This window comes from Gigantopelta aegis, chromosome 12 (genome assembly GCF_016097555.1).
Source record: "Gigantopelta aegis isolate Gae_Host chromosome 12, Gae_host_genome, whole genome shotgun sequence".
NCBI lineage: Eukaryota > Metazoa > Mollusca > Gastropoda > Neomphalida > Peltospiridae > Gigantopelta > Gigantopelta aegis.
The window spans coordinates 8685871-8702157 of record NC_054710.1 but is presented as its reverse complement, the minus strand read 5'-3'; the positions used below and the strand labels follow the sequence as shown (position 1 = coordinate 8702157).

General features: G+C 38.4%; 1 protein-coding gene across 1 annotated transcript in view; it reads right to left on the bottom strand.

Moving 5' to 3' along the window:
* Positions 1-6007: 6007 nt before the first annotated feature.
* LOC121386347 (bone morphogenetic protein 1-like) overlaps positions 6008-16287 on the bottom strand; it is a 41895-nt gene continuing 31615 nt past the window's right edge. The window contains exons 13-17 of the mRNA XM_041517225.1: positions 15515-15667; positions 14095-14185; positions 12073-12188; positions 10550-10717; positions 6008-8259 (exon numbers count right to left, since the gene is read on the bottom strand). Of these exons, the coding sequence (XP_041373159.1) occupies positions 8111-8259; positions 10550-10717; positions 12073-12188; positions 14095-14185; positions 15515-15667 (677 nt within the window). The 3' untranslated portion in view covers positions 6008-8110. The remainder of the gene's footprint in view (positions 8260-10549; positions 10718-12072; positions 12189-14094; positions 14186-15514; positions 15668-16287) is intronic.

Genomic DNA, 16287 nt, shown 5'->3' with positions numbered 1-16287 from the left:
TATTAGCCTTGATTTATGAAGATGTTCCTACCGATAAACGAAATGGTTTATTTAACGACGCACTCAACACATTTTATTTACGGTTATATGGCGTCAGACATATAGTTAAGGACCACACATATATAGAGAGGAATCCCTCTGTCGCCACTTCATGGGCTACTCTTTTCGATTAGCAGCAAGGGATCTTTTATATGCACCATCCCACAGACAGGATAGTACATACTATGTTACACCAGTCATGGAGCACTGGCTGGAACGAGAAATAGCCCAATGGAGCCACCGACGGGAATCGATCCTAAACCGACCGCGCACCAAGCGAGTGCTTTACCACTGGGCTACGTCCCGCCCCCTACCAATAAAGCCACAAGAGATATTTTATAGGCTTTCCCATAGAGAGGACAGTACATACCACGGTGTTTGGTGTGCCAGTCGCGGAGACCCACCGCAACTCATCGCACCCCAGACGAGCGCTCTACCACTGGGCCACATCCCGCACCGCAGATGTAAAGAATGTATCATGTTATGTTTAAGTTGTAAAGAATGTATCATGTTGTGTTTATAAATGAAGATGTAAAGAATGTATCATGTTGTGTTTATAAATGAAGATGTTTGGATGAATAATAATTGAATACGACTTTGTCAATGGCCGAATAAATAAAGGAGGATATACACAGTCGAACAAATATTTCATGTAAAAGTATTATAGGTAAAATTACATAAATATACAGAACTTCACATACTTGTTTTCGCTTCCTATTTATTGCACGAGTTTATTTTGCGCAAGAATATATACCACGAGACCGCGAGTAGTGATTAGTGAGAAAACTCGCTCTGGGTGGGAGCCGGTACCTGTCTGCGAATCCAGTATTTTATATTTACGACAATCCTTGATATGCAGGCTGAGATGCGTGCTATGATGGGGAAAAAGCAGACGGGTTCATAGAAGGCTGTTGATTCTACGACCCATCAGACTACAAATGAACTGTCTATCATTGTGTTACACCCGCCACTTTTTGTAACAGACCTCAAGTGAGCTGTCAATAATTGATTTACACTCCTCCTCTTTATGTAACAGTCATCAAGTGAGCTGTCTATCATTGTGTATCACCCCGCCTCTTTTCGTAACAGTCCTCAAGTGAGCTGTCTATCATTATGTTACACCCCGCCTCTTTTTGTAACAGTCCTCATGGGAGCTGTCAATAATTGATTTACACCCCTCCTCTTTATGTAACAGTTCACAAGTGAGCTGTCAATAATTGATTTACACTCCTCCTCTTTATGTTACAGTCCTCAAGTGAGCTGTCTATCACTGTGTTACACCCCGCCTCTTTTCGTAACAGTCCTCAGGTGAGCTGTCAATAATTGATTTACACTCCTCCTCTTTATGTAACAGTCCTTAAGTGAGCTGTCTATCATTGTGTATCACCCCGCCTCTTTTCGTAACAGTCCTCAGGTGAGCTGTCAATAATTGATTTACACTCCTCCTCTTTATGTAACAGTCCTTAAGTGAGCTGTCTATCATTGTGTTACACCCCGCCTCTTTTCGTAACTGTCCTCAGGTGAGCTGTCAATAATTGATTTACACCCCTCCTCTTTATGTAACAGTCCTCAAGTGAGCTGTCTATCATTGTGTTACACCCCGCCTCTTTTTGTAACAGTCCTCATGGGAGCTGTCAATAATTGATTTACACCCCTCCTCTTTATGTAACAGTTCACAAGTGAGCTGTCAATAATTGATTTACACTCCTCCTCTTTATGTTACAGTCCTCAAGTGAGCTGTCTATCACTGTGTTACACCCCGCCTCTTTTCGTAACAGTCCTCAGGTGAGCTGTCAATAATTGATTTACACTCCTCCTCTTTATGTAACAGTCCTTAAGTGAGCTGTCTATCATTGTGTATCACCCCGCCTCTTTTCGTAACAGTCCTCAGGTGAGCTGTCAATAATTGATTTACACTCCTCCTCTTTATGTAACAGTCCTTAAGTGAGCTGTCTATCATTGTGTTACACCCCTCCTCTTTTCGTAACTGTCCTCAGGTGAGCTGTCAATAATTGATTTACACCCCTCCTCTTTATGTAACAGTCCTCAAGTGAGCTGTCTATCATTGTGTTACACCCCGCCTCTTTTTGTAACAGTCCTCATGGGAGCTGTCTATCATTGTGTTACACCCGCCACTTTTTGTAACAGTCCTCAAGTGAGCTGTCTATCATTGTGTTACACCCCGCCTCTTTTTGTAACAGTCCACAGGTGAGCTGTCTATCATTGTGTTACACCCCGCCTCTTTTTGTAACAGTCCTCATGGGAGCTGTCTATCATTGTGTTACACCCCGCCTCTTTTTGTAACAGTCCTCATGGGAGCTGTCTATCATTGTGTTACACCCGCCACTTTTTGTAACAGTCCTCATGGGAGCTGTCTATCATTGTGTTACACCCCGCCTCTTTTTGTAACAGTCCTCATGGGAGCTGTCTATCATTGTGTTACACCCGCCACTTTTTGTAACAGTCCTCAAGTGAGCTGTCTATCATTGTGTTACACCCCGCCTCTTTTTGTAACAGTCCTCATGGGAGCTGTCTATCATTGTGTTACACCCCGCCTCTTTTTGTAACAGTCCTCATGGGAGCTGTCTATCATTGTGTTACACCCGCCACTTTTTGTAACAGTCCTCAAGTGAGCTGTCTATCATTGTGTTACACCCCGCCTCTTTTTGTAACAGTCCACAGGTGAGCTGTCTATCATTGTGTTACACCCCGCCTCTTTTTGTAACAGTCCTCATGGGAGCTGTCTATCATTGTGTTACACCCCGCCTCTTTTTGTAACAGTCCTCATGGGAGCTGTCTATCATTGTGTTACACCCCGCCTCTTTTTGTAACAGTCCTCATGGGAGCTGTCTATCATTGTGTTACACCCGCCACTTTTTGTAACAGTCCTCATGGGAGCTGTCTATCATTGTGTTACACCCCGCCTCTTTTTGTAACAGTCCTCAAGTGAGCTGTCTATCATTGTGTTACACCCCGCCACTTTTTGTAACAGTCCTCAAGTGAGCTGTCTATCATTGTGTTACACCCCGCCTCTTTTTGTAACAGTCCTCAAGTGAGCTGTCTATCATTGTGTTACACCCCGCCTCTTTTTGTAACAGTCCTCATGGGAGCTGTCTATCATTGTGTATCACCCCGCCTCTTTTCGTAACAGTCAACAGGCGAGCTGTCAATAATTGATTTTCACCCAGACTGTTTTTGTAACAGTTCTCAAGTGAGCTGTCAATAATTGATTTACAATAATTGATTTACACTCCTCCTCTTTATGTAACAGTCATCAAGTGAGCTGTCTATCATTGTGTATCACCCCGCCTCTTTTCGTAACAGTCAACAGGCGAGCTGTCAATAATTGATTTTCACCCAGACTGTTTTTGTAACAGTTCTCAAGTGAGCTGTCAATAATTGATTTACACCCCTCCTCTTTATGTAACAGTCCTCAAGTGAGCTGTCTATCATTGTGTATCACCCCGCCTATTTTCGTAACAGTCAACAGGCGAGCTGTCAATAATTGATTTTCACCCAGCCTGTTTTTGTAACAGTTCTCAAGTGAGCTGTCAATAATTGATTTACACTCCTCCTCTTTATGTAACAGTCCTCAAGTGAGCTGTCTATCGTTGAGTTACACCCCGCCTCTTTTTGTCACTCTTCAAATGAGCTGTATATCACAGTTACACCCCGCCTCTTTTTGTCACAGTCCTCAAGTGAACTGTCTATCATTGAGTTACACGCCGCCTCTTTTTGTAACAGTTTTCAAGTTGTGACTGAGTTGTGACGCAGTGAGTTACACCATATTTCTTTCTATAGTAAGTGGAATAATTGAAAAATAACAAAACCAACATATTCATCATCAAAATTTTTTTTTTTTAATCGTATAAATTTATATAAAAGAATGAAAATAATCTGTTTATCAAAGACAAAAAAAGCGCATCTGTTTACTTATAATATTGTACTTATAACATATATTATACAAAACATCCATCTAATCTACTGATATGTACTATATATACGTCATCTGATCATTCACAACAAATTTAATAAATATATTAAAAGTTGGAACAATGCATCCATAAAAAGCGATTTGGGCATGAGACCAATTTGGTATAACAGACAAACAAAACGTGTCCAATGGTCCAGCAGCCACACAGCCGGAGAATATATCCAGAGTCTATTTACTTTATGCAGGTATAATATGCGTTTTATTACATTGGCAGATAACAATGGTGGGCCGAACTTTGGTGTAATAACTTAGTGATGTCCCTAGAAATTTGGCAAGGCATGGTAGACCAGACACTTTTGGGGCATTTTCACCATTTTCGGGGCAGTTTTTTTCATTAAAAATACACAAAAATTTATTGAAATAAACATTAATGTAATTTATGTGCTTGCTTTAATAAATGAATGGCAAAAGATAAAAAAAAGGCATATTTTATTAATTAATAATTCCTTTTTGGGTGTTTTATAAAGGCAATTTTAGAATTAATTAGGGAAAAAGGCTTGTTTAATCTCAGGGCAGCATGGTGCTGATTAAGGCAAGATGGTGCTAGACTATTGAGGCATGGTGCTGCACTATGCTAAAACAAGCTAGGGAAAACACTATATCTACTGTAGATATCGATCAGCTTCCCCCATAAAAGTACCAGACAGGGTGCAGGGGGAGGTACAAAGCGCAAACACACCCCACCCGTAATGCTAGAGCAAAACTTCAAATTCGGGTAAAAATTATCGAGATATTCAGGCAAAATGTGATAACCAGAGACCTTTTACCACGTGTTTCCATCATTCTACCCTCAAAAATCAGTTGTAATCCATGTAAAATTGCGTAGTGATTCAACCCTATATAGTTGTTTGGTAGTAATGCTATTATGAATAAATGTTGTTATTCAAGGGCCTACTTCACAAAGGTCTCTTAGGCTCTGCTAGACAACAAAGCGTCCTGTTTGAAAATCTTTTTAGTATTGCACTGCGAGATCGCAAAGGTGCGAGAGTTTAGTAAATTAGGCCCCAAGTTCAGGAATTTTCGTTTAATTGGAGCAAAAGCCAGCCTGACCCCCGCCCCCTAACAAATGGGAGCCCGTACGCCTATGACTTATAGCAGTAGTTTTACACTTAGTGATGCATGATGCGCCACCATCGATAGACTATTTTTTAGTCTTGAGCTAATGTTCAGTCTTCTGGGTTGCATACTTTGTCCCGCTATTCAGTTTGAAAACCTAGCAAGTTAATTTACAAAGATTTTAGAATTATCTGTCAACGTGAATAAAATTTAACGATAAAGCAATACAAAAATAAGTCGTAAAGTGGTTTACATCGTTTTTGAACATGAATACAGAAATCAAAATGAAAGGCTTTTAGAGGGGGGAAAACAGAAGATTAAAAACATACTGTTACGGATTTAAGGACCTTACTTCTCTAAAAATGGATAATAAATAAAAATTGCATTAATTGTTGGAAACCAAATCTAGCTATCGCATCACCTTAACTGAACCATGATGGAGTGAAATCCATGTCATCCCTCTCGGCAATTTTAGTTTTTGAATTATGGACCATTGCTATAATTCAATAATTTTTTTTTTACAAAATTTCATTAATAAATGGAGTATGGTGGTTATGAAGATGGTTGAATAAAGTACATTTAGGGAGAAATCAAATTATTTTTGTTCAGGTAATACTTTGTTAGACCATTAAATAGGTCAGTGGTCTGTGACAATATGCCTTTAAGATACTTGGCTCTTGTTATTGTCCAATTTATACCTTCGAGATAATTATCATTTGTTACTCGTTGAAACTAGTGCCGAGTAAAACCTTTTTCACTCTAGTTATAAATCTGTCAGTAACTATTGTTAACTCGCTCATTATCATCTAAGTCATTCATTCGTCGCCTAAAGCCTAAAACCAACCCTAAAGGGGTGGAATCTAATGTGGTATGTTGTAGGATCAAATCCCCTCGGCGGAACCATTGTCTGATTGTCCCCCCCCCCCCCCCCCCGCCTTCCGAATCCAAACCAGTGACTAACGGCAGGTAGATCAAAGATCATGGTATGTGCTCTCCCGTCTGTGGAAAATGCATATACATTTTACTTGCTACTAATGGAAAAATTATATGTCGGAATTATCGATTGTTTCACATCCAATATCTGACGATTAAAATAATCCATGTGCTCCAGTGATGTCGATAATGAAAACCGACTTTTTAAAACGAATCCCTTTCTGTCCCGACAGTATAATAATGTTGGATTTACATGATTTATTTAGATAGATAGTAGTGTAAACATTAAAAAATGATGTTAATGAAATATAAAGAAATATATGAAAAGTTCACAAGTATGTATAAAATATTAAAACTTTTCGAATTTAATAATAATAAAAACACAATACTTAGATTCATCAACTATCTACAGAATAAAAATTGTAACTCTTCGTAAAATGAAAAAGAAAAATGTCTTTATACAATACAGTCACGTGTGCAATTTTACACCACCCACTATCTTGTGCCTGGAAAGGTGTGGTGGGTGGGTGGGGTGAGGGAGGGATGGACATACATTTGTTTTCAAAGGTAGAATACACCACATAATGAACAAAACAATAAAAAAAAAAATGATAACGTTTAAATGATATCTTCTAAAAATGATGCCTTCAATTTTTTAAACATAAAAATATAACGTAATGCAAACCATATAGAATAACATACATATTTTGTGTTCCGATTTTATAACGTATAACCGGTAGTTTTATGTAAATGGAAGACAAAACTCGCTAACTGCATGCAATCATTTCTACCACAGTTACTCCACTGGAACACATTTGAGGCTTCATGACTGGCAATTCTTTTATGTAAGTTTTCCTTTAATTGTTTTCAGAAATGTTTACGCACCCAGCACAAACCAAATTGAAATGCTAATCGTATCAACCTTCAAGCAAATAAATATACAAATTTTGGTACATGTTATTACACTTAATTAATCTTTCTAAATATTTGTGCAAAAACCCAAGTCATTACTTTTGAACTGTGGTTACGAAAGTTGCTTCCCTTGGACGTTTTGTATCAGTGTTTTGTGAACAATGAGGAAATATTAAGGTACTGTATAACACGTTTTTTTTCTAATATAAATATTCATGTATGATAAATAATTCCAAATCACTTAACACTTTATCTAAATAAACTGAAATAAAAGCCTCCAATGGTACATTGTTGATTGTGGAAATGTAATACATTGGCGTAGGAAGGTGCCAAAAAGTGGGTGGGGGCACTTTTATATTTACACATTTTTACACTATTATAAAGCAAATATAAAGCAAAATATCTGAAAATATCCCCCCGCTTCCTACGCCAGTGTAATAATTCATGAAAATGACAATACATCCATTAAACGTATAATTTCTAAAAAAAATCGTTAGTCTTGATATTCCTTAAATATTTTTTCAGTTATTCCCAAACTATTCCTTATATATTTTTCATCTATTCCTCATAATATATTCCATATGGATTCCTCAAATATTCCTTTTGTTTTCATGAGATATTCCTTATGTATTTCTCAGATATTCCTTATGTATTCCTCAGATATGTCTCGAAATGTCGTCAGATATTCTTCAGTTATTTCTCACAGATTGATTAATTTATTCTACAGATATTTCAAAAAATTTCGTTAGTCTTGATATTTCATAACTATTTTTTTAATAGACATTCCTAATATGTTCCTTATGTATTCCTCATATAGTCCTTATGTATTCCTAATATATTGCTCATATTATATTCCTTACGCATTCCTCAGATATTCCTTATTAATTCCTCATATATTCCTAAGATATTCCTTATGTATTCCTCCTTATGAATTCCTCATATATTCCTAAGATATTCCTTATGGATCCCTAATTTAATCTTTATTGATTCCTCATATATTCCTTATTGATTCCTCAGATATTCCTTATTGATTCCTCATATAATCCTTATTAATTCCTCAGATATTCCTTACCGATTCCTCATATAATCCTTATTAATTCCTCATATATTCCTTATCGATTCCTCAGATATTCCTTATGTGTTGTCCCGCTGTTCGTCGCCCCCACTGTTCCCGTGTTAGTCTAGCAGTTCCTCTTCATCTTTCTCCTCCTCGTAGTCGTTGCTCTTCCTGCAGCACGCAATGTAGAGGACGAGGATGAGCGCCCCGACGACGGCCACGGCGATACAGATGCCGGCGATCAGGCCCACCGGCGTCCCTTCGTTAACTGGCGACAAAACGAGAAAAAGATTCACACGAGGGATGTCATATTCATGAATAGTCATTATTATGCACGTGAGAATCGGCGTAGACTGGGATTTATATTGGGGTGGCGGATGGGGTGTAGGGTGGGGTGTTATTTTGTGGGTGGTGTTTTGGGGTAATGAGCAACCCACTCTATGTATGTATGTATGTATGTATGTATGTGTGTATGTATGTATGTATTATGTATGTATGGATGGATAGATGGATATTATTGATGTATGAGTATCTATATAGTATATGTATGTCGAGGTTGACTATTACATACATAGATATTAAAGGGACATTCCTGAGTTTGCTGAACTTTTTAAGATGTTATTGATTAACAGAGACTTTTTAACAATTGTAATTACATATCAAATATAGTTTCTGCATAAAATATTAGTGGCTGTATATTAAACGTGTTTCTGATCGTTCTAATATTTGTACTAGGTTAAATTTAATCTTATTTCCTAAAATATTGTTTTTTCGTACGTACGAAATTATTTGAAGACAAAATCCAATTTGGGCTTCTTACAAATATTAAGACGATCAGAAACACATTGAATATACAGACACTGATATTTTAAACAAAAAATATATTTAATATGCAAGTTTAATCGTAGAAATGTTTTATTATTCGGAAATATCTTACAATGCATAAAACTCAGGAATGTCCCTTTAACGCACTGGCGCAGGGGATAATTAAATCCTAAATGTGTGTATGCGTGTGTGCGTGTGTATGTGTGTATGTGTGTGTGTGCGGTGGGGGGTGGGGGGTGGATGGATGGATGGATGGATGGATGGACGATTTTATAAAATTTAATAGTTAAAAAAAAAGGTTTGATGGGGGAAAGGTGGAAGGGGGCATAGGCCTACGGTCCCCTGGCTACGCCACTGCACGTGGGAAAAGCAAATGGATATATTATTGGATGAACACAAAAATAAGGAAAGAAAAATTAATATTGTAAACTAGTAAACTATTTAATATTTAATATAGACCTTTAGTTGTTACAAAGGCTTTGATATTAATCGAACACATGTTAACTAAAGTTGTCAGGTGAGGACAGACTTCTTAAAGCTTTAGGTTGCATTAACTCTGTATGCACACAAACACGCGCGCGTGTTTGTGTGTCTCTCTGTCTCTCTGTCTCTCTCTCTCTCTCTCTCTCTCTCTCTCTCTCTCTCTCTCTCTCTCTCTCTCTCTCTCTCTCTCTCTCTCTCTCTCTGTGTGTGTGTGTGTGTCTGTGTGTGTGTGCCTCTGTGTGTGTGTGTGTGTGTGTGTGTGTGTCTGTGTTGCTTTTTTGTATGTGTGTGTGTCTGTGTGTGTGTTTGTCTGTGTGCGTGTTGTGTGTGTGTGTGTCTGTATGTCTCTCTCTCTCTCTCTCCCTCTGTGTCTGTGTGTGTGTGTGTCCTCTGTTTGTGTGTCCTCTCTGTGTGTGTGTCCTCTGTGTGTGTGTGTGTGTGTCTGTGTTATCGAGTGTGTGTGTGTGTGTGTGTGTGTGTTATCGAGTGTGTGTGTGAGCGAGTGTGTGTGTATACATGTGTGCGAACGAGTGTGTGTGTATGTGTGTATACATGTGTGTGAGTGAGTGTGTGTGTGTGTGCGTGCGAGTGTATGTATGTATGTGTGTGTGTGTGTGTTCCAGTGTGTGTGTACGTACATGCGTGCGTGCGTGCGTGCGTGCGTGCGTGTATATGTGTGTGAGAGTGTGTGCGAGTGTAGTGTGTGTGTGAGTGTGAGTGTGTGTGTGCGTACGTATGTCCATGCGAGTCTGCGTGTGCATGTGTGTGCGCGTGTGTGTGCGGGTTTCAATGGCCTTAATCGGGTTCGTGTTATGCTAGGGTCAGACTGCCAACTGTCAGCACAAAGTTGTCTAACTTTCTGCTGTCACAACTTCTTCGACGGTCCAGTTGAGTTGTGATTGAGCTCAGACTAACATCTGTACGTCGCGTTCAATATTTATCATTGTATACTTAGCACTGTACTTAAATAAACACGTTGGCGTCCATTTTATCTGTACGGCTGGCTTGTGTGGTTTTTTTTGGTATACAAACCGGTAGCCTGAATACGGAAAAAAAACTAGACGGACAATTGGACATTTAATGAGCGATAAATGTCTAAATATCCGTCTAGGTCTCTTACTGTCAGAGTATTCGGGCTAAGAAACTGGCAGTGCTTATATAGAAGTAGGTAGCGACATTAGGTAGTTATGACAGATGTTAGAGCCTGTCGAGACGTGAGTGCCGCATTAACTGTGAAGACGTAGACTCACCGTTTCTGCCTCGCACGTGCTCCACGTAGTAACCAGCCTTGAACCCGCGCATGCTGTCAGTGTTGTCCGACTTGAAGACGACCGTCATCGCCCATTTCGTGCTCTTGAACGTGGGCGTGTCCTTCGAGCAGAACCGACCCAGCAAGTTTTCGTGGTCTGTAGTCAGGCCTGATAAAACAAATAGTCACCAAATTACTAACACGCCTTCTATAGTCAGGACTGATAAAACAAATAGTCACCAAATTACTAACACGCCTTCTATAGTCAGGACTGATAAAACAAATAGTCACCAAACACGCCTTCTATAGTCAAGTCTGATAAAACAAATAGTCACCGAATTACTAACAAGACTTCTATAGTCAGGAGTCACCAAATTGTTTTTTATGCGCAGATAGAATAATAATTCTTCGACTTTAGCAGAGTTTAGATGTTTACAGTGGAAACCTCCGAATGACAAATTAACTCAGACCGTAGTTGTGAGTAACAAGTAAAACAGTGACGTCTGACGTCATAGTCGTGGAAGGCCATCGGTCTACAGGCTGGAAGGTACTGGGTTCGGATCCCAGTCGAGGCATGGGATTTTTAATCCAGATACCGACTCCAAACCCTGAGTGAGTGCTCCGCAAGGCTCAGTGGGTAGGTGTAAACGACTTTCACCGACCAGTGATCCATAACTGGTTCAACAAAGGCCATGGTGTGTGCTATCCTGCCTGTGGGAATCGCAAATAAAAGATCCCTTGCTGCTAATCGGAAGAGTAGCCCATGTAGTGGCGACAGCGGGTTTCCTATCAAAATCTGTGTGGTCTTTAACCATATGTCTGACGCCATATAACCGTAAATAAAATGTGTTGAGTGCGTCGTTAAATAAAACATTCCTTTCTTTCTGACGTCATAGAGGGGGCTTGCGTGATAGGATCGAACCACCTCAGTGGACCCTTTCTCTGATTGGATTTTCCTCTCCCAACCAGTGCACCACGACTGGTGTATCAAAGGCCATGGTATGCGCTGTCCTGTCTGTTGGAAAGTGCGTACAAAAAAATCACTTGCTGCTGATGGAAAAATGTAGCGTGTTTCCGATAAGACTACGAGTCAAAATGTACCAAAATGTTTGACATCCAGTAGCTGATTATTATTAAATCAATGTGCTCTAGTGGGAGAGATTTAGCTCAGTCGGTTGAGTGCTCGTTTGAAGTGTGCGTCGCAGGATCGAACCAACTCGGTGGACCCATTCAACTGATAGGTGGGTTTTTTTCCGTTCCAATCAGTGCACCACAACTGGTCACAGGCTGCGGTGTGTGCTTTCCTGTCTGTGCATATAAAAGATCCCTTCCTGCATTTGGAAAAAATGTAACGGGTTTCCTCTGATGACTACGTGTTAGAATTACTAAATGTTTGACATCCAGTAGCCGATGATTAATTAATCAGTGTGCTCCAGTGGTTTCGTTAAATAAAACAAATTTTCAGTATGCTCTAGTGGTGTCGCTAAACAAAACACCCCCAACATTTTAACTGTTTGAACTGACCGTCGTAGACGTAGACGATGTCTTTGCAGTTGTCGTCGAGCGTCGACTCGTGTACCACGAACCACACGATGAAGTTATAGATCCGGGTACTGATCCGCCACGTGCAGTGAGAGTTCCTGAAACCAGAAGTTCAAACATAACGTCTTCATATAAGCTCATCGGACGGGGTTGGGGGGGGGGGGGGGGGGGGGGGGGGGGGGGGGGGAGGGGGCAACAGCGCCCCTCGAGGGTTGGAGCAAATTATTTACTATCACTGGCGTAGAAAGCGTGGGTGGGTGGGCGTGGAAGGGGGCATGTACTCAGCAGCAGCGATGGTTTATACATACATACAAATTTCGTACATACAATGTACATACATGTGTGTGTATATTTATTTAAGGATTCTCTATTATTTCTTCTACGTCCTTTGGGGGTATGAAAAAGAAGAAGAAGAAACAAATCATCCACAAAGGGTGTGAATCGGCGATGAATTTTTTTTTTTGATACCCAGATGAACGTAAAAGAAATAACAGACAATACTTATAATTAAATTTGAAATATACTTACTAATAATAAGATTAAAAGTTCACAATTTATTTTGATTTTTTTGTTGTTTTTGGGTTAAAACAATAACGATCAGTAAATATAAATATACATGACGTCATCAGGTATGACGTTCCCTGACGACGTAATGTTTACATTCATCGAGAAATTAACAAACATGTTCGCGCGCGCGTGTCCCTCCCCACTTTTTGGCACCTACCTACGCCACTGACTATTTCATTACAGTTAAAAAATTAAAGGTGTATTTATACGTATTATAATGTACCCATGTATGGAACACACTGTGAAATTATTTGTAATAAATATACTCGTGTTCGTAGACAGACACCTTATGCAAATGACAAAAAATAAACAAAGATAAAAGTACATAAGCCATTCGTTATATGTGTACGTATTTGCCATAGTTACCAGAGATTGCTAAGATAAGTAATTTAATTATTTTTCATATTATATAATAGACATTAAATTTTTGTCTTGAGGATTCCGCCCAAATCGTAAAACGATAAATAGATATTATGGGATTCCAATTCATTAAAAAAACTGGGATTCTCGGAATCACGGAATCTAAATGGACAGCCTGTACAAGTACGTACATGCATCAGGATAATTCATGACTCGATCTTAGCAGTAACCCGGGCTGTTTTGGCTATCGATTTCTCACTCGGGCTACTAGATATCTAAACCTGGTATTCCACCTGGCTACCAGATTATTTTCAAACGTTCAGTTACCCCCCGCAGTCAACAATACGCTCAAATTCATTGGTGTCTGAAATTCCACGTTTCATGTGCATGCTATGTTGCCACGAGTCGCTGTAACAGAGTTAATTTCTCCCCTAGTCTAACCCACAGGTGGCAATGACTAATTGCACAATTATATATATATATATATATATATATATATATATATATATATATATATATATATATATATATATATATATGTATATGTATATGTATGCAAAAATAATATGTGGATATAAATATATATGAAAACTTTGACATGTATGTAATTAATGTAAAACATAAATTTAGCTCGTGTTCCTTGGGAAAATAAAACATTAATTTAAAGGGGGGGGGGGGGAGAGAGAAAAAATAAACTAAAAATAAACTAAAGAAACATATATAACATACCGAAGGGCTCGAATTAAACTGAATGAATGAATGAATGAATGAATGAATATTTGACGACACCCCAGCATGAAAAATACATTAGCTATTGGGTGTCAAACTATGGTATATGCAAAACATTAAGTGATGAACCACATCAATATAGCAATTCAACAGTTAAATTAAAACACAGTCTAAAGAACTGTACAAAAATACAAATATCACAGAGAAGTAAAATTAAAATTTAGAATAAAATTCAGAATTACGAAGAACGAATTAAACTGCGGCCATGCGACAAATTGGAACCAAATTGGAACATCGCTATAAACATTATATGTTCAGCACACACGTTTTTATTATGTAACAACTCACAGAGGGTAGTCACTGGGGAAGCCTGGAGATGTAATGTTTTGCATTTCCTTGATACCTGGGAGATCTACCTCATCGGGACAAACAGCACCTTCTGAAGATCAGAGATAGGTCACACATGTATTAATATCACCTAGTAACACACACATAAACACGCACGTACACACACACACACGCAGGCACGCACATACACACACAATCACACACAGAAACACATAAGCACGCACACAGAGACACACACACACACACATTACCCCCTCCCCCCCCCCCCCCACACACACACAGAGAGAGAGAGAGAGAGAGAGAGAGAGAGAGAGAGAGAGAGAGAGAGAGAGAGAGAGAGAGAGAGAGAGAGAGACACACACACACACACAGACGCACACAGAGACACACACACACACACAAACACACAGACAGGCACACAAAATATCACCTAGTAACACACATACATATGTAATATCACCTAGTACCACACACGAATGTGTAATATCACCTAGTAAGACACATAATAATCATAAGTATGCAATATCACCTAGTATATCACCTAGTGTTATGTAACATACATAAGTACATATATGTAATATCGCCTAGTAACATACTTAAGTACATGTATGTAATATAACATATTAACACACATACGTGTGTAATATTACCTAGTAACACACACACGTGTACACTATCACCTAGTAACACAAATGTGTAACATCACATAGTAAAACGTAAGTGTGTAATATCACCTAGTAAAACACATAAATGTGTAACATCACCTAGTGAAACGTAAGTGTGTAATATCATCTAGTAATACCAATAAATGTGTAACATCACCTAGTAAAACGTAAGTGTGTAATATCACCTAGTAATACACATAAATGTGTAACATCACCTAGTAAAACGTAAGTGTGTAATATCATCTAGTAATATACATAAATGTGTAACATCACCTAGTAAAACGTAAGTGTGTAATATCACCTAGTAATACACATAAATGTGTAACATCACCTAGTAAAACGTAAGTGTGTAATATCATCTAGTAATACACATAAATGTGTAACATTACCTAGTAAAACGTAAGTGTGTAATATCACCAAGTGACACATATAAGTGTGTAATATCACCTAGTAACACACGTACATGCGTAAAATCACCTAGTAACACACATAAGTATGTAATATCATATATTAACATACATAAATATACAATACCACATAGTAACATACTTGTACTTAAGTACATGTATGTAATATTACCTGGTAATATACATAAGTGTGTAATATCACCTAGTAAGACACATAAGTGTGTAATATCACCTAGTAGCATGCATACGTGTGTAATATCACCTAGTAACACATATAAGTGTGTAATATCACATATATAACATCTTTTATACTCAGTCTTATACAAAGTTGGTTTTTATTCTACTCACGAACAAATCCAAAGAAGCTGGCCTTGGCTGTGAGCCCCGTGTTGACGTTTGAGTCGGTGACGACGACAACCAACAAGTAGCGCCCACTACTGGCGAACGGCTTCATAGGTCCGCCGCACCATCGACCTAGCTCCTTCGACGTCCACTTGTCACCTTCAAATACAAGGTCCAATATGTAGAATCTAAACACACAAAATACATTACCAAAAACGTAAAACCTAAATCAGACACACTAAGTACAATATCAAATAAACAAAACCTAAACCAGACACACCAAATACAATATTAAATCAGTAATAGTGTAGTGGTAGAATGCTTTAAAAACAACAGACCAAATACAATATTAAATCAGTAATAGTGTAGTGGTAGATGGCTTTAAAAACAACAGACCAAATACAGTATTAAATAAGTAATAGTGTAGTGGTAAATGGCTTTAAAAACAACAGACCAAATACAATATTAAATAAGTAATAGTGTAGTGGTAGATAGCTTTAAAAACAACAGATCAAATACAATATTAAATCAGTAATAGTGTAGTGGTAGATGGCTTTAAAAACATCAGACCAAATACAATATTAAATCAGTAATAGTGTAGTGGTAGATGGTTTTAAAAACAACAGACCAAAACAATATTAAATAAGTAATAGTGTAGTGGTAGATAGCTTTAAAAACAACAGATCAAATACAATATTAAATAAGTAATAGTGTAGTGGTAGATAGCTTTAAAACCAACAGACCAAATACAATATTAAATAAGTAATAGTCTAATGGTA